The sequence below is a fragment of the Bipolaris sorokiniana genome, assembly GCF_000338995.1.
Source record: "Bipolaris sorokiniana ND90Pr unplaced genomic scaffold COCSAscaffold_9, whole genome shotgun sequence".
In the NCBI taxonomy this organism is placed as follows: Eukaryota; Fungi; Ascomycota; class Dothideomycetes; order Pleosporales; family Pleosporaceae; genus Bipolaris; species Bipolaris sorokiniana.
In genome coordinates, this window is record NW_006911903.1 from 1292588 (window position 1) to 1310380 (window position 17793).

General features: G+C 50.8%; 7 protein-coding genes across 7 annotated transcripts; 4 read left to right on the forward strand and 3 right to left on the reverse strand.

The window, feature by feature from the left end:
• Nucleotides 1-468: 468 nt before the first annotated feature.
• Nucleotides 469-2508, forward strand: COCSADRAFT_27629 (uncharacterized protein; the record flags this gene model as incomplete). The annotated part of the gene is made up of 1 exon (XM_007702761.1): nucleotides 469-2508. One exon carries the CDS (start codon nucleotides 469-471, stop codon nucleotides 2506-2508), a length of 2040 nt encoding a protein of 679 aa, XP_007700951.1.
• A 161-nt stretch (nucleotides 2509-2669) lies between these two features.
• Nucleotides 2670-2843, forward strand: COCSADRAFT_359396 (uncharacterized protein; the record flags this gene model as incomplete). The annotated part of the gene is made up of 1 exon (XM_007703219.1): nucleotides 2670-2843. The coding sequence occupies one exon, from the start codon at nucleotides 2670-2672 to the stop codon at nucleotides 2841-2843; it is 174 nt and encodes a 57-aa protein (XP_007701409.1).
• Nucleotides 2844-3268: 425 nt separating this feature from the next.
• Nucleotides 3269-4905, reverse strand: COCSADRAFT_359403 (uncharacterized protein; the record flags this gene model as incomplete). The annotated part of the gene is made up of 7 exons (XM_007703220.1): nucleotides 3269-3448; nucleotides 3533-3698; nucleotides 3827-4053; nucleotides 4102-4152; nucleotides 4270-4424; nucleotides 4503-4669; nucleotides 4858-4905. The coding sequence occupies 7 exons, from the start codon at nucleotides 4903-4905 to the stop codon at nucleotides 3297-3299; spliced, it is 966 nt and encodes a 321-aa protein (XP_007701410.1). The 3' UTR covers nucleotides 3269-3296.
• Nucleotides 4906-6145: 1240 nt separating this feature from the next.
• Nucleotides 6146-7668, reverse strand: COCSADRAFT_120340 (uncharacterized protein). Its single transcript, XM_007703221.1, has 4 exons — nucleotides 7536-7668; nucleotides 7324-7480; nucleotides 6598-7271; nucleotides 6146-6544 (listed from the first exon to the last, which is right to left on the reverse strand). Exons 1-4 carry the CDS (start codon nucleotides 7625-7627, stop codon nucleotides 6289-6291), a joined length of 1179 nt encoding a protein of 392 aa, XP_007701411.1. The 5' UTR covers nucleotides 7628-7668; the 3' UTR covers nucleotides 6146-6288.
• Nucleotides 7669-7821: 153 nt separating this feature from the next.
• Nucleotides 7822-10427, forward strand: COCSADRAFT_38062 (uncharacterized protein). The gene is made up of 6 exons (XM_007702873.1): nucleotides 7822-8228; nucleotides 8338-8378; nucleotides 8476-8573; nucleotides 8626-9277; nucleotides 9333-9928; nucleotides 9982-10427. The coding sequence occupies exons 1-6, from the start codon at nucleotides 8185-8187 to the stop codon at nucleotides 10003-10005; spliced, it is 1455 nt and encodes a 484-aa protein (XP_007701063.1). The 5' UTR covers nucleotides 7822-8184; the 3' UTR covers nucleotides 10006-10427.
• A 164-nt stretch (nucleotides 10428-10591) lies between these two features.
• On the forward strand, nucleotides 10592-15474 carry COCSADRAFT_145448 (glycosyltransferase family 39 protein). Its single transcript, XM_007703222.1, has 8 exons — nucleotides 10592-10662; nucleotides 10771-10914; nucleotides 10976-11001; nucleotides 11053-11410; nucleotides 11462-12035; nucleotides 12530-12825; nucleotides 12919-14551; nucleotides 14645-15474. The coding sequence occupies exons 2-8, from the start codon at nucleotides 10852-10854 to the stop codon at nucleotides 15058-15060; spliced, it is 3366 nt and encodes a 1121-aa protein (XP_007701412.1). The 5' UTR covers nucleotides 10592-10662; nucleotides 10771-10851; the 3' UTR covers nucleotides 15061-15474.
• A 48-nt stretch (nucleotides 15475-15522) lies between these two features.
• Nucleotides 15523-17767, reverse strand: COCSADRAFT_359420 (uncharacterized protein). The gene is made up of 2 exons (XM_007703223.1): nucleotides 17570-17767; nucleotides 15523-17496 (listed from the first exon to the last, which is right to left on the reverse strand). Exons 1-2 carry the CDS (start codon nucleotides 17738-17740, stop codon nucleotides 15742-15744), a joined length of 1926 nt encoding a protein of 641 aa, XP_007701413.1. The 5' UTR covers nucleotides 17741-17767; the 3' UTR covers nucleotides 15523-15741.
• Nucleotides 17768-17793: the final 26 nt, after the last annotated feature.

The following is a 17793-nucleotide window of genomic DNA, read 5'->3' on the forward strand; positions in this document are numbered from 1 at the left end:
ATAGCTGTGCGCAGTTTACTGGTGGGTCACGTTACCACACCGGTTCTAGGCATCAGCGCCTCACGCTTGTGCACGATGGTAGCGCAGCACTCAGCCCCAGCTAGCGTGATCTAGTCTAAACCACTCGTAGCAGCACACTGCCCCGTGAGAGTATGCCACGCGACGCCCATGCCTGGGAGCTGAGCTCAGTCTTCGATTTAAGGTTTTTGCATGATGCGTCACTAGACGGTTGTTTTTGTAGGCTGCTCTTAGTTGTGTCTAGCGGAAGCATTAGAGACTTTTAAGCGAATAGAGATGGGTAGAACTGTAAGCATAGCCCGTACTCACCACTAGGACAACGCAAAGTCTTGGTCAGAGAGTGTTCAGGTAGCGTATATAAAAGAGAAGTGGCAGCGTGATGCATTGTCAGCAATTGGCCAACTCCACATCAAGCTCTTCTCCTATCCTTTGTGTCCCACCTTTTTCGCAATGTTTTTGACACTTCCCATCTCTCTTTCTCTCTTTATCATCAGCCAGATTTGCCATGCTGTACCACTCATCACCCCTCGTGGTCCAGTCACGGCATGTCCTTCACACAGGCTATATGGATCCGAGCGAACTTGTATACCATACGTGGAAAAGAAAGACATCGCCGGTATCAGCTTTAACCTCTACACCTGGACCGTTCTAGACTCCCCGAACACTCCTGCTGGGGACAGCTCGTATCTTGCCCCACTCGTCAAGGCGGCCGAGGACGTCTTGCCTTTCTATGCAACGCTCATGAAATCTAAGATGAAGACTATCAATGCATTTCTTACAGAAGAGTTCGAATACAGTGGGATCACAGATTTTTTATCAATGGATCCGGACATCTGCAGCGTCCGAGTGGGGAACAGGCTACCTCTCGACAATGGATCGATCCAAAAGACACTCGCCCACGAATTGTACCACTGTGTTCAAAGAACATTTGAACCAATCAAACCGTTCACGGAATCGGAATGGTGGAGCGAAGGATTGGCCGAGTACTTTGGCAATGTCTTCTTTCCAGGAACCAACGGCGGACATATGCCATCGTATAATCCAAGAGCGCAGCTTTGGAGGAACACCTATGGCGCCAGTGTGTTCTTCCAACATTTGTCTGGTACCGTTTCCGATGTGGACATCCACAATTGGGGCATCGTCCAGCCAGATCTCAGTTCATGGCAAGACTTAGAGGCCAGCGTATCTCGAGACAACTTCATTATCAATGCGTTTCCAAGCTTCGCAGCACAGTTTGCGGACGGGAAAATCACGTACAAGAATAAGCAAACGGTCGTCGCCAAGATACCTACCTCGAGATATCTCGACAATATCCCTCCCAAGCCTGGTGTCTACACAAGGAATACGAGATTGGGCTCCTTTGCCGTTCTGGAGAAGTTGGAGTTGACGTTGCCAAAAAACCGCAAGATTTCCTTCAGGTTCGACACGCAGGACAGTCAGACCGTGCTACAGTACCGCAAGGCGAGCGAGCAGAATTGGAGCACTGCGAAGAAGGGAGTAGAGACTCTCCTCGAGCAAGGCACTTGCGAGTACGTCTTCCTTGCAACTTCCACATCACACGACAATTTCAACCAAGCTTTCAATTTGCCGATTACGTTCACAGTGAAGAAAGTATCGAAGAAGCATAAGCATAAGCGTGACGACGTGGGGAACGCTATCCTCGCTGGAATCCAGAGCGGAGGAATCGCCCAAAACAGCTCAGTGACCTCAGTTACCCCAGTCACCACAGCCACCATATTCACCACGCTCACTATAGTTACCACAGCCACTACAGTTACCACAGTCACTGCAGTTGCCACAGCCGCCACAGCCACCTCAGCCGATCAAGTCACCCCAATCACCCCAGTTACCCCAACTACCCCAGCTACCCCAGACCCGTCAGTCGTTCCAGATATACAGGGCGCAGCAGAAGGCGCAAATGAACAATGGCAGACCATCTTCATAGACGATAGCGAGCCATATGAGGACGATCAAGAGGGGAGCAGCTGCGAGAACCAATGTCTCATTGGAAATTGGCATCTCGACGTACCCAGCATGCAAAGTTTCCTAGCGCAGAAGATCCCCGCATCGGTTGCCGCACAAGCCCCAGTAACGATCACGAATCTCGCCGTGACGGGCTCGTCAACCTTCAGCGTAACATCGAGCTTGGCTAGCTCATGGATTATTGACCATCTCGACATCTCTTACGATGCCACTGCTGACGACTTGGCCTTCCACGCTCTGATGGATATCACCGGCTCATTGGACGGAAAGGTAAAGCTGAGTGGAGATGATATGTTCTCCTGGGAGAACATTCAGTCAACAGGAGCAATCAAAACGACGACCACCGTTTTTGGCATACCTCTTGAACTAGATATTCCATTGAGTCAGCAGTACGGAGCAAGTACACAGGTACAATATATCTGCGAGGGCGATACATTGCAGATGGCTGGGTATGTCGATGGGGGATATCAATGGGGATACACTTGGTCAAGAGATGTCATCGTGTGAGGATATCTTCGCATAGGGTAGGATCAGGACAGTAGTTCTACGGGATTCATCTTTGTTATAAGGCGTACCATATTTGCTCTTCCCCTTACAGCAGTGGGCTCATATTTGTACCAACATCGAGAATAATGAGAGAGAACTTCAAAGGATGCATACCTAAATAGATGCGAGTGTTGCCAAATGTCGAGGAAAAATGCAATGCGGTACTGCAGACGCTCGAAGGCCATTCGCACTTGATCAACGCCGTGGCCTTCTCGCCGGACGGCAAGACGCTGGCGTCAGCATCGGATGACAAGACTGTCAAGCTGTGGGACGCCGGGTCGGGGGCCGTGCTGTAGACGCTCCATATCGACAGTATTGCCTATACTCCCTCTTTCTCCGACGACGGTACACATTCCCAAACTAACAGAGGAACCTTAGCTATCGTATCACTTTCCTCTACTAGTCTATCTGTCCCCTACTAACAGCTTCCCCCGGCTATGTTTGTCAAGGACCAATAGCTGTATAATCGAACCAGGCCAATCCTTTAGCTTCCTCCCGAGTATCAGACAGACCGCGTTACCCTTTATAGAAGCACTATTAGCTTTAGGTATGTGTTAGAAAGAGAAAAGGCAAGAGTAGCAGCGGCAGATGCTATGCTCTCCAATCCTAACCTGCTTCATCTGAGCAGATAACATGTCAATGGAGTCATTGATGGCGGCCTGATCTTCGGCTGAGATAAACTAGGCTCCGCCGAGTGAGCCTCCGTCGTCCATCCATCTTCGAGCCATTCGATACTTGCTCAAACTGACTTACAAGTTCCCTCTCAACCAAGGATACCCAAGCAACTCCCTCGCAGTCCACCGATCCTCAGGCTTCCACTGCAACATGCACCTCATAAACTGCAAGAATTCTTCTTTCTTCTCTCCATCGAGATTCTCTTCTAACGTCTCTAACGTCAAGCCTTCCGGTATGTTTATCTCAGCTATCCAATTACCTAATGGAACTTCGGTTAGCTTCATATAGTACTTTGGGAGCGCAGTCTCACCTTCACAATCGAAGAGTTCTTTACTCCGCGTTCCTCTTTCTAACATATCCATCGGCGGCGGACCGAGCATCGCGACTAATTCCGCAAGATGAGCTCTGGTCAGGTATTGCTTCTCAGTTAGATCGATGCCATAAAAGAGGTGTTTATCCTCATATAGGTCCCAAATCTGTGCACCTCGGTAAATGCCTGATTTTGCCTCAAGCTTGAGACGGTACATGCCATCGCTCCAACGTTCTAGATATAAGCTGGATAACCCCGTTCGATCTTCAGCATAACCTATAGACATCGATAGACATCTGATTGCGCGCCATGGATCTGAAGTTTATCGCCACGGACTGCAGAGCCGAAGTCTCCAGGGAAAACACAACCATACTCTTTCAGCAATCCAGACTGGCGTGTCACGTAGACTAGCATGCCGTCTACGACTTTTCGAGGCGAGGGAGATGTCATCTCGGCGTCAACAAAGGCTTTCAAGATGTCCTGATCCTCGATTTCTATAAGGATGTTATCGGCTTTTATGTCTATATTCTTGTTAACAGAATTACGGGAAGATTTTTGTTAGGCCGCACCTATATGTATAATCTTAGTTTCTGTGTGAAGGTAATCGAGTGCGAGGAACACTTACAACAATCCAGCTTTCAGCAGCTCGTCCGTGAAGCAGTGCGCAGGGTTTCTATTCAAGAAATCCTTAATCCTATCCCACATTGGTTTCTGAATAAGAAATTGATGATCGCTACCTTTTCGGGAAATGGTAAATAAGTCGAGAGCTGTTTCGACGTGATTGTATCCTAGATGCGAAGCATTGCCCTTACTTAAGATATTATACATGTTGTACTCATCCTCGTCCACTCCCTCTCTCGTGAAAACTTTCAAGGTTGTGTAGATATGATGACTGGTTTGCTGTTAGTATAGATAGCATAATTGCCGAACGCTAACTTGCTGTAGATTACGAGCCAGCTAAACAGTTAACGTAACACCGAAACTAAGTTTGCCTACTACTTGGTAATTTGACGCGAAAATATCCCCTATGTTGACAGGATAGTAGACGCCCCTGTGGAGCCCCTTAAGCTGTTCTTCCTTAAACAATACCGCGTCGCTAACAACTTTGAAACTATATGTTGGAGATTTGAGTTGGGGCTATGGTTGCCTTCGAAAGAGCGACTTCGCGAGTTTGAACATGAATAAACCTGTAAAGAGCGTGTCCTAATAGCTCTTGATAGACTTGAGATGAAAGTTCATTAGTAGCAGGTGATGGTGGTTGATGTTTAGATTTGGATGGCGTCTGTTGGCACATATGAGCGAAACTGACAGTGGTAGCTCTATACCCTCGAACTACCGTTTACTACAACGCTATTTATTCGCTCGCCAATCATGTTTTTAGGAAGCTCACTTTAAATTCTATCTATCAACTTTCTTGCGTTCTAAACGAAGTTTTTTTTTATAACTAACGTGGTGTAATAGATCCTTGTTACTTTCGCTCGTATTATAACGGCGCAGGCAAGGACTATCGGATACGTTTCGGCGATAAGGTCACTCAGAGGCATATAGGAGTGCGTGGGACACAAATAAGCCAAGAATCCAATTAAACACCTATAGGCCTTATACGAAAGGATCTCAAAAATCTACTAAATAACTATAGGAGAGGTTAAGTATCTATATCAGCAGTTTTTCCGCTAGGCTCGATCATGCCCTGGTTCGGATCTTACTCAGATATTAGTAGCGTAATTTACAGAGCCGCTACACTACCCCCCCTCTATTAATCGCTTGTCCTAAGCTGTCACAAATTGTCTCCCGTTCCGTTTATTTACTACTGGCCCATTATATTGTCAGGCTATAGTCAGGGTCCGTTTCGGTACGGAGGTAGGATTTTCCGTAGTCACGTAATATCAATCCGTTTATTTACCTTACAGTATAACTATTAACAGTGTCGCTTACTATCTCACCTCCACAACAAAAACAACAGAATTTTCGGTTTTCTTATATACACACACATATACATACACCATATCACTTCGCTACCCAGCTAGCGCGCTCCCAGAGGCGTATCTGGGCAGAGCAAGCCACCAACACCAGAATGTGTGCTAATAGTCCACATACAGATAAGGGGATTACTGCATACAGAAAAGAGGCTTACTGCATACAGAAAAGAGGCTTACTGCATACAGAAAAATTAAGGGACTTTGTGACAGTCGCATGAAGGCTAGGCATCCCGTCCGATCTGCCCTATACAAGCAGTTTACTGGCGGATTAGTAGTTAGGTGGGTGACCACTAGTGAATCCCCACTGTCGTATGTTTTTGCAGCTTTATTTTTTGCTCAATCTGCAGACCACGTGATAAGATCTTGGTATAGATACTCCATAGCTGCAACCTTGTGAACATATGTAACAGAGATCTACCCATTCCTAGGCCCTACTATACTTTCTTTGCTAGAAAATCTCATCACTACATAAGCCGCACATCTTACAGGTTGACACTGGTTTGGCCACTGGGTCTAGCCACCAACAGCCTGAACGCTTCGGCAAAATGATACCTCGACTACACAATGAGCATATGGCCCAAAACCCATTCTAATCAACACTCAACAAAAACATACATGTCACTCAAGATTTAAAAGCATATATTCATGAATTGGGGAATCGTTGAATTTTTGTTCAATCGCTCATGACTGGCATCCATGTTATAGACCTATCCCGTGCGCCAAAGCCCATGAGAAGAAATGCATGCACTCCGTACCACAACCACAACCTCAAGCCTCTTAAGACGAAGCTTGGAGGTCCTTCTTGAGAACACCCTCGTATTGCCTCTTCTCCGCCGGTGTCTGGTAAGCACCGTGACCGAACTTGGAAGAGGTGTCGATCCATTTGAGCTCGACCTTCTCGAGCGCTCTCCTGCTGGTGTGGGTGAACATGGACTTGCGCAGGGTCATGACGCGCTTCTTAACACCGGGGCAGGCACCCTTGAGGAGAACATAGTCGTTCTTGACCTCACCGTAGCGGACGAAACCACCCATACTAGAACATGTTAGCTGTAATCCATTCACTCATTGCAAAGGGCTGTGACTTACGGAGTGATGCGCTTCTTGGAGACGTCAAAGTCGGTGGAGGCGTTACCCTCGTCATCGCCCTTGCCAATACGGTAGATCTTGTGGTTGACAGAGGTACGGTGGTGGTATCCGTCCTGACCAGCACGGGCAACAGTCCACTGGACGTGGGCAGGGTGCCAGGCACCGATACAGGCGACCTTGCGGAGACCCTTGTGTGTCTTACGCGGGAGCTTCTTGGTGCCCCAACGGGAGGTGACACCGTTGAATCCCTTACCCTTGGTGACGGCAATAACGTCAATCATCTCGTTGTCCTCGAAGACTGAGGTGATCTCAATGGGCTTCTCGAAGAGACCGTGGCCGAACTCGACCTTGTCGGCGACGCTGCCACCGTTGACCTGGATCTCCATAAGGTGGGCCTTCTTCTGCTGAAGTGGGGTCTTGGAGATCTGGGTGTGGGCGAGGACACGGACGACAGTGCAGTACTTCTTGATACGCTCGAGCTCGCGGGTGATGGACTGGCCGTTGTTCTCGGAGTGCTTCTTGGCGTACTTGGTGAAGGCCTTCTTCTTGCTCTTGTACCAGTTGCGGTAGAAGCGACGCTTGACCTCGTCGCTCAAGTGCTCAGCCCAGACAGTGGTGAGGGAGCGGAGACCACGGGGAGTCTCGATGTAACCGACAAGACCGACAGCAATCATCTGTGCGTATGTTAGCCCTGACTCCCAATTGATTCTACAGGCGTATGCGTACGGGAGGGGTCTCGATAACTGTGCAGGCCTCGACGATTTCCTTCTTGTGCAGCTTGGCACCCGGGCGGTCCAGGTCGCGGACAATCGTGGTCATACCAGCCTTGTAGCCCATGGCAGCCGTCAGGTGGACGGGCTTCTTCGGGTCATCCTTGGGGAAGCTGGCCACGATGGTGAGCTGGATGTCGAACTTTTGGCGACAGCGACAATAATTACCTCTTGACCTTACCGCGGTGACGGGAGGCGCGCTTTCGCGGCAAGAAAGCCAGAGACCCGTGGCGGGGGGCTTCGAACTTCCTGTGGGACATGGCGAGTTCGATGTGCTGCGGTTAGTAGGGTCGAAGTTGTCGAAGAAGTTCAATTGAGCGAGGCCGACGAATATTGTTGTGGGCGGAGCGAGTGGACGGCGCTAGCTGCAAGCGGCAAGGCGTGGTTTCCGTGGCCCGGAGGGCTTGGCGGTTTGGAGGTTGGACAGCCCCCCACTAAGAATGAATCGAGGTATCACCTAACACGCTCTGTCTCCGTACCTGCGCTGTTGCTGCTTGCGTTGTCGCCCGCCGCCGTCATTCCGCTGCCCTCGTCGAGTCGAGTCTCCCGCACGCCCCAAACACACGCCTTCCACGCGCTAGCCCCCCCGCCATTGCCCACACACACACATACCCCCCCAACAGACACCGCCCTCACTACATCATCCACCACCCACCCTCCACCATCGACGTCGGCAGCGCTGTCTCGTCCCTAGCCCCCTCGCAAGCTCCACGGCCGACGTAATTGCTCGGCGAGAGTCCCTTTGCACCCAACACATCACCGCGCTCGCTGCACCTGATCGCACTCCGCTGGCGTTCGGCGACCCTTGTCAAGAATCATGGTAGAAGCAGAAGGAAACCCCACGACGTGGAAATTCACCCAGTACGTGCCATACCCTGTGTCAGCGGGGTAGCTGAGCTGTATCGGCTCACTTCCTGCCATTTTTGCGAGGTCGGCCAAAGCGCTCTGCAACCGCCACTGACTGCAACAGGTGCTTTGGCGACAAAGGCGATGTTGAGGATATAACCGAAGGTACGTACCTTTTTCTTAGCATTTAACCTTATGTACAGCTTTCAGTCCTCTGTCTGCCCTCTCAATCCCTGTCTGCGATGACTAACTGCGAGTGCAGCTGACATCATCTCCACCGTCGAGTTTGACCAGACGGGTAACTACCTTGCAACCGGTGACAAGGGTGGTCGTGTGGTCTTGTTCGAGAGGAACGAGACGGTAGGACATCTTTACTAGTTTCCTTGCCACGACAGCACCTAACAAGCAGCAGAAAAAAACCTGCGAATACAAATTCCACACCGAGTTCCAATCGCACGAGCCCGAGTTCGACTACCTAAAATCTCTCGAGATCGAGGAAAAGATCAACAAGATCAAATGGTGCCGCCGACAAAACGCCTCACACTACTTGCTTTCCACAAACGACAAGACTATCAAGTTATGGAAGGTGTTTGAGAAGTCGCTGAAGGTAGTGGCAGAGAACAACCTGTCACACGAGTTGACGCCTGGAGGTGGGGTTGCTGGTGGCGGCGGTCCCGTCAGGAACCCAAATGCACAGTTCCGCAGTGCCACGGACCTGAAGCTCCCCCGACTTACACATCACGATACAGTAGTCGCAGCAGTACCCCGGAAGACGTATGCCAATGCGCATGCATACCACATCAACAGCATATCTGTGAACAGTGACGGAGAGACGTTCATTAGTAGCGACGATCTGCGGATTAACCTCTGGAACCTCAACATCCAGGACCAGAGCTTCAACATTGTCGACATCAAGCCAGCGAACATGGAGGAGCTTACAGAGGTCATCACAGCTGCCGAGTTTCATCCTATCAGTTGCAACTGGTTCATGTATGCGAGCTCCAAGGGAACGATCAAGCTCGCCGACATGCGTGAAAGTGCTCTCTGTGACCAGCATGCGAAGCGTAAGTCAGCCATGACCCCCTACACAAAAGCCATGTCCTAATGCATAGATTGTAGAGTTTGAACAAGAAGAAGACCCTTCATCAAGGTCATTCTTCTCCGAAATCATTTCGTCCATCTCTGACGTACGGTTCTCACACGACGGACGATACATCCTGTCTCGCGACTACCTGACCGTCAAGATCTGGGATGTGAACATGGAGAAGACACCAGTCAAGACGATCCCTATTCACGAACACCTGCGACCTAGGCTATGCGACACATATGAAAACGACAGTATTTTTGACAAGTTCGAGGTTGTTTTCTCTGGAGACGCAAAGAATGTCATGACTGGCAGCTACAACAACAACTTCATGATATATCCTTCAGATAACGACAAGGATACCGAGGTTGTGCTACAAGCTGACAAGTCTGCGTTCAAAGCAAAGAAGGTTGGAATCCCAACGCCGATGAACTCGTCGGGCAGCCCGACTGGTAGCAACACCGGTAAGAAGGGTGGATCAAGAGCTGGTAGCCCTGCTGCTGGTGCTATTGGGCAAGGTCAACGCATGAGGAAGGAAACCGATGCGGACCAGATCGACTTCAACAAGAAGATTCTGCACATGAGCTGGCATCCGTTCGAGGATAGCATTGCTATAGCAGCAACAAACAATGTGAGTTGGGCGCATATTTCTGGGCATCAAGAGTACAAACTAATATGGCACAGCTTTTCGTCTTCTCGGCATTGTAATGGCATCCTTCGTTCACGAGCATCGCCAAAGAATTTCTATGAGCGGGAATGTACACTTGTTGGGTGCTTGGCCATCCTTACCCTCTGATCTTCCTTTCGGTTGGCAGTGATCTGCCTGGTGGCGCTAAGGACGATAGAATAGGAGCATTTATGGCGAAAGGGCGTGGGAACGCGGATGATGGACGACGCAATGTGGTCAACGAATAGGCAGCTGCTGAGTAGTGTAGATTGCAACACCATGATAATGACCCTGAGTGGTGCGGAGAAATGACAAGAGAAATGGTAATGAGTGATTATTGTTGCTGGTGTTTGGTGAGGGTTTGTTGTAGTGAGCAGCTGCTGAGGCGGCGGTAATATCGTGCCAAGTATAGGTTGCGGCAAACTCCACAATCGAGATCTGACTGCATGTTAGGCAAAGTCAAAATTAACCATGATCTTTGAGTTCGGCCTCGGCACAAAAGGGCTCTGATGCCCATGTTCTCGAAATTTGCTTAGTTCGGTAAGACTGACGGTCAATCCCACGTTAGCGCCCGTGAGGCTCATCTCATCCCGGACTTACACGTTGCGTCTCGCGACACCCTCCCGTGTTCAACCAACTGCAGCAAAGTGCAAGCCATGTTAAGATTGTAGATAACGCATCACAAATTCTTCGTCTCTGTGAGTGAGCATCTCATGCTGCGTTCGCGGGTTCTGGCTAGAAGCATCAACCCGCGGGCGGCTACAAGTCACTCATGTTACGTGTCTAATCATCGCCAATCTTGTTAGCATCCTGGCTTGGTCAATCCTGCATTTCAGTCCTTAGATTTGGTAGTCATATTATAGCTTCTGACTCAGGACCTGGTCATCATGGCAGCCATCGCACCAATTGTTAGCAGTTTCTCGCTCATCTTTGGAGGATGTTGCGCAAATGTGAGAAGAAGACCCCAGTCCTCTTATTGCCTTCTACATGTTCAATACTGACAAATTCAAGGTATATTGTCTAGAGACAATCGTAAAGTAACAAGAGCATACCCAATGCGCACAATGCAGGTGCTAATGTATAGACAGACAAGAGCCTAATAGCGGTTTGCTAATCACGCTGTTTCAATTCGTGTTCACTTGTCTCTCGACATTACACTACCAATTCGATCCCAATGGTCGTTACTACATGAGGAGCTCACCAGTACCATTCCGGAAGTGGTGCGTGAGCGCAGCTTTGTTCTTCACAGTCAACATGTTGAACAACTGGGCATTTGCTTTCAATATCTCGGTTCCGGTCCACATCATTCTCAGGAGCTTTGGCAGTGTCACTACAATGATAGCTGGTTGGATGCGTGGCAAGAAGTACACACCTTTGCAGGTTTTCTCGGTTGCAGTCTTGACGTTTGGTGTCATGGTTTCTGCGTGGGCGGATGCTCAGTCAAAGGTACGGTAGTGGGTTTTGTTGCTTGGATTCGCAAACACTAACAGTTGACAGGGCAGGAATATGGAGACGTCAAGCAGCAGCATGTCAAGCTCATCGCTACAGGCTGGTCTTTTGATCCTACTCATCGCACAGCTGCTTTCAGCGTGGATGGGAGCTTACGTTGAAGACATCTACAGAGATCACGGAAAAGACTGGCAGGCCAACCTCTTTTACTCACACTTGCTGTCTATTCCATTTTTTGCCGGATTCGCCCCGACTTTAACGCAGCAGTTCAACCGTCTGCAGTCATCGCAATCATTCCAGGTGTCGCCCAAGATGGCCGCCTCTCTCCCGCCGCTGGTTAGCACGATTCTCGCATCAACATCCCAGCACATCATATACCTTACCGCCAACGCACTCACACAGTTACTGTGCATCACTGGCGTCAACATGCTTAGTGCAAACACATCTGCTGTCACTGTCACGATTGTGCTCAACATTAGGAAGCTGGTGAGTTTCTTGCTGAGCATCTGGCTATTCGGAAACCACATGAGCGGGCTAATGAAGGTGGGCGCCGCGATGGTCTTTGGAGCTGGAGCGCTGTACGGGTGGGAGACCACGTACCGCATACCACAGCAGAGGAAGCGTGAAGCCGAGAAGCAGAAGAAGGGCAATTGATGCACGGAAGGGGCAGTGGACGAGTGCTTATTTACGCAGAGCAAGGGTGGCAAGGTAGACATGTGCGTGCAGGGCAGACGAGGGCGTGAGATAGCATTTGTGGTAATATATTAAACGAAGTAACACCGGGCGCGCCGGTCCGCGTCGTGATGATGCCAAGAATAGATACTCGAGTGGCTCGACCAGACCTTCGGCGCCCCCTCTCTGCCCCTCGCCCAAATAGGGTTTACGATGGCGGGCTGGCCAATAGTGGTCAATGCAGGGGGAGATCGTAAGCGAGACGCCCATTGCGGACTGGTCCTCTCAGACCCTGAACTCGTAGTTAGGTGTCCTGTCTCTTGCAGAGCAGCCCCCGACTCTCTTTCCAATTCCATCAACCATTTCTCTTTCGTGCGGGAGGTAAGATGATGCCATCGCATGCTCAAATCCCTCAACCTCACGCGTTAACGTGCAATTCAACAGGTAGCTTTAAAGAGCCTCAGCCCAACATGTCCTCCTCACCTGCTGGGAGCATCCGCCAGCGAGCAGGCAAAGACAAGAAGCGACCTGTCTCACCTAACCCAGAAGCCTTGTCTGAGAAGGCCGAGAAGGTCGCCAATGTCGTCGCAAAGGGCAAGCCGTACAAGCCCGCGCAACAGGGCAGCGAATGGGACTACAGGCTTGCCATCACCATCATGACCGTCCTCGCCTTCATCACTCGCTTTTGGGGCATCAGACATCCCGACCAGGTTGTCTTTGATGAGGTCCATTTTGGAAAGGTATGTCTCCGTGTCCAGAAGCTGCCACATGTGTCTCCCACACGCAATGGGGTGCGACGGGTACTCGGACCACAGGGCTAATCGCATCCGCAGTTCGCTTCTTACTACCTGCAACGTACCTACTTCTTCGATGTCCACCCACCGCTCGGAAAGCTCCTCTTTGCTTTTGCTGGATGGGTCGTTGGATACAAGGGCGAGTTTCTCTTCGAGAATATTGGTGACTCGTACATCACCAACAAGGTTCCCTATGTCGCATACCGTGCCATGCCTGCCTCGCTCGGCGCCCTTACTGTTCCCATTGTCTTCATAATCATGTGGGAGTCCGGATACTCGCTGCCTGCTTGCATTACCGCTGCTGGACTCATGCTCCTCGATAACGCCCACATTGGCCAGACGCGCCTGATCCTCCTCGACGCCTCCCTCATCTTCTTCATGGCGCTCTCTGTGCTATCCTACATTCGCTTTTACAAGGAAAGACATGCGCCTTTTGGTCAGAAATGGTGGAAGTGGCTCCTGTTGACTGGTATCAACCTGAGCTGCGTCATCTCCATCAAATATGTTGGTGTCTTCACTTTCTTCTCGATTGGTGTCCCTGTCTTGATTGATCTTTGGGACTTGATGGACGTCAACCGACGACAGGGCGCATTGACTCTAGTCGAGTTTGGCAAGCACTTTGTTGCTCGTCTTGTCGGCCTGCTTATCGTGCCCTTCTTCCTCTACCTCTTCTGGTTCCAGGTTCATTTCGCCATTCTTACTCGTTCTGGACCTGGTGACGATTTTATGACTCCAGAGTTCCAGGAAACCTTGAGCGACAATGTCATGAGCCTTCAGTCTGTTAGCATCAATTACTACGATGCCATCACCATCCGCCACAAGGAGACCAAGGTCTACCTTCACAGCCACCCAGACCGCTACCCACTCCGATACGAGGATGGACGTGTCTCTTCTCAAGGACAGCAAGTAACTGGCTACCCCCACAATGATACCAACAACCACTGGCAAGTCCTTCCTTCGACGCCTATTCCATCCGAGGTCGGTCAGCGCGTCCAGGTAGGCGACGTAGTTCGTCTTCGCCATTTGGTTACCAACACTATGCTCTTGACCCACGATGTCGCATCACCTTACTACCCCACTAACCAGGAATTCACGACTGTGAGCCTAGAGGATGCCGCCGGCGCGCGTTACAATGACACGCTTTTCCAGATCAAGGTCGACAAGGGCAAAGGTGACTTTAAGACCATGTCTACCCACTTCAAACTGATCCACGTACCCACCAAGGTCGCCATGTGGACCCACAGCAAGCCTTTGCCAGACTGGGCCTACAAACAGGCCGAGATCAACGGAAACAAGGCCGTTCAGCAATCAAGCAACGTTTGGTATGTCGATGACATTCCTTCGCTCCCAGCCGAAGACGAGCGCAACAAGAAGGAGCCCAAGAAGGTCAAGCACTTGAGCTTCTTGAGGAAGTGGGTCGAGGTTCAACGCGCCATGTTCCATCACAACAACGCCTTGACGAGCTCCCACCCCTACGCATCGCAACCTATTTCCTGGCCTTTCCTTCTGCGTGGTGTGTCTTTCTGGACCAAGAACGACACCCGCCAGCAGATTTACTTCCTAGGCAATCCCATCGGATGGTGGCTTGCCTCTTCGCTTCTGGCCGTCTTTGTCGGTATCATTGGCGCAGACCAACTGGCTCTCCGCCGTGGTATGGATGCTCTCGATGACCGTAAGTTGTTTCTCTCATACAAACAGCCCAAAACTCTTCACTTAGTAAAGTCGTTTGTATTGGACGGGGATGTTCTAACATTCTTACCTGTAGGCACCCGCTCTCGTCTCTACAACTCGACTGGTTTCTTCTTCCTTACTTGGGCCGCCCACTACATTCCCTTTTACATCATGGGACGTCAGCTTTTCCTTCACCACTACCTCCCCGCGCACTTGGCCTCTTGCCTCGTCACTGGCGCGCTTGTCGAGTTTGTCTTCTGCATTGAGCCCCAAGATCCCGAAGTATCTACTGCCGCCAAAGGCCATCGCCGAACTCCCTCCCGCCCCGTTCGCGAGCGTGTGGCTTCGTCAAGCCTCATTGGCAGCTGGATTGCGACGGGCGTCATTCTTGCCGCTGTCCTCTGGTGCTTCCTCTTCTTTGCGCCGCTCACATACGGTAACCCGGGTCTCGATGTTGCTCAAGTCCAGGCAAGAAAGTGGCTCGGATATGACCTTCACTTTGCTAAATAAAATCTTCTTGACGATTTAGACATGTGGAGGGAGGAGGTTTCTTGAGGTTTGAGGAACAAGACTTTTTTCTTTCCTTTTTCTCCTTTGTTAATCTAAGATTTTTTTTCACCACACCTTAGGGCAGAAAAAAACGGTGCAACAGCGTGGATGGAGTGCTGGGTGTGTAAGGGTGCAGTTCAGGTCTCATGTATTCTACCATCACTTTTTTGTCCTTTTTTTCGGGAGCTGTGAAGGGGGAGGACCGACCCCCGAAAAGGGCTGCCCATAGAAACACGCAAAACGCCCTTTTTGTTTCCCTAGTGTTCAGGCATATAGAGTTGTATGGTGAGAAGAATATATCGCCATCTCAACAACCGATGTGGAAGTAATCTCATTGCAACGTTCGCCTGCTCGAGCTTCTTATATAATGGGTGTATGTCTTTTGTAATTAAAGCTTGATTTTTATCTATATGCAAAAAATCTTAAAAGCCCTCAAAGCCATCAAAGGGAGGCCATTCGTCCTGGTTCGCTGAGTCAAAGAACTCAGCATAGCAGGGACCGCTGTAATCTTCGAACAAGGCCCAAGGCGCCGGGATTGAGTCCTTGGATTCGGGCTGCACCATCGACTCGCTGTCGTCTCGCCCTGATGCATTTCCTTCGTTAACCTGAGCAGTAGTGATGCTGTCCGTATTATTCTCCGCTTCAAAATTCAAATTCGCCACGAAAACGCTCGACATCCATGCCTGGTCCCACAATATCTGACAAGTCTCTTCGTCCCATTTGGCCAAACACTCTCCGAAGGGTATCGTACAAGTTTGTGCTTTGGTTCTGATGAATCATGTTGTCTAGTTGACTCTCTGACACGCCGTCGCCGACGACTTCCCTCGCCTTCTCTTTGCCTTCTCGCTCTACGACCTTGTGCATGGCCAGGGCACCGAGCAAGTGCTGTGCTGCCTCGGTGTAGCAGCCGATATTGATGCACGAAACACCGAGGTTATAGCGGGCGCGAACGAAGTTTGGACGGAGGGCGAGGGCACGTGAGTAAGCGTCGATGGCTTCTTCGCTTCGGCCAGAGTTTGCGAGGGTGGCACCGAGGCGGTTCCAGAGGAGGTGGACTTGTGATGATGAGTTTGAGACGCCGGATTCGGTGGAGGCGAGGGCGGCGCCGAAACAGTCGACGGCTTTGTCGTATTCTTCTACACCGTAGAATAACACACCCAAGCCGACTTGTACGTCGGGGTCCATTTGCTCACCTGACGGCGATAACTGTGCGGCTTGAATGAAAAGATTGGTAACCTTCTCGTGGAGTAGATGGCGGTCTGTGAAACCCATCTCGGCATCCGACGAGAGCGGTTCCTTGATGAGGGAGGGGTACTTGGTTGCTAACCAACGTTCTAGTGTCCGGTATGCTGTGCTCTCGTAACCTTCGTTCGTGTAGGATACTGCCAGACCCATGAGGGCTTCGAGGTTCGAGGGGTCTTGCTTCAACGCATGTTCCAACGCACGGATAGCGGGTGTTTCCTTCTCATTCTGTGCCTGAGCCTCGCCCAACCTCACCCAAGCCGCAATGTGGTTTGGATCCTTTTGTACTGCTGCTTCAAATGCCAGGGCGGCCAATGACAAGTTTCCGCCTTCTTCCATGATTTTGACACCCTCCTCGAACGGATTTGTGACGTTCTTGAAGAGGTTTTCCTGCTCAAACAGATAGTCGCCCATGGACGGATCGCGGACCGGATGGGTGTTGAGACCATCGAAGCCCTCCCACTGATCAAGATCGCCCATGTGGCCTTCGACAAATCTCTCATCGTTGGCAAGTTGCCTAGCGTATTCAGTCTCAGCTTGAATTCCCTTCCAGACGGACTCGAAATCGTCGAAGTCAACGGCGTCTTTCTCTACTGACCTGTCCATTTCGTTCAGCTCAGCCTCCATAGCCTTGTTGGCTTCCTCGTCGAGTGCATCCAGGTTCTGTTGGTCGGTCTGTTCCAACTGCGCAAACTGTGCTTCCCAGTCATGGTCGTCGAGCTCGACCATACGTCCTTTGCCCTTTCCTGAGTCCTGTACGGGCTGCTGAAAGTTTTGTGGTGCATATGGCTGTTGCATCATGCCCATGCCCATGCCCATACCACCCATACCCATACCCATACCCATGCCGTACATGGGCTGCTGATACGCCGACATGGAAGGCTGTGATGCGGTTATAGGACTCGCGGTCCGGGCGGCAGGGTTCATTTGCTGGAACTTTGCGAATTCGGCAGGGTTGAAGCCCGCTGGTCTCTCTTGCATGGCTGGGCCCATTTGGGGAGCCTGCATGCCCGGATCGAACTCGGCTGCCCATGCTGGCGATCCGCTATGCTGGACTCGCTCCAATTCTCGACGCATCTGCTCCATGGCAAAGGGTGACGCAGGTCCGGGTCCTTGTGGGAGCTGTACGTTCTGATTCATGAACTCGTTCATCATCTGCCGGCCCTCGGGTTAGTCATGGCATATTTTCTCTACTCTGCATTCTTTGAATGCGCCGTTGCTGACTTACACCATCGGAAGGACCGCCCATCTGCTGACTTCGCATGCCCTCCTGCATACCACCTGGTCCTCGCCCGACCAGGCGGTCGCGTTGTAGAGACTTGTCATCTTGTACATGCTTGGTGAACTGGCTGAGCGGGTTGGCCCCCGTGGAGCACTCGGCACCGCCGAGGAAGGACATGACTAAATATGCGATGAATGGGTAATGTCAATGAGTTGGTTACGGTGCGACGA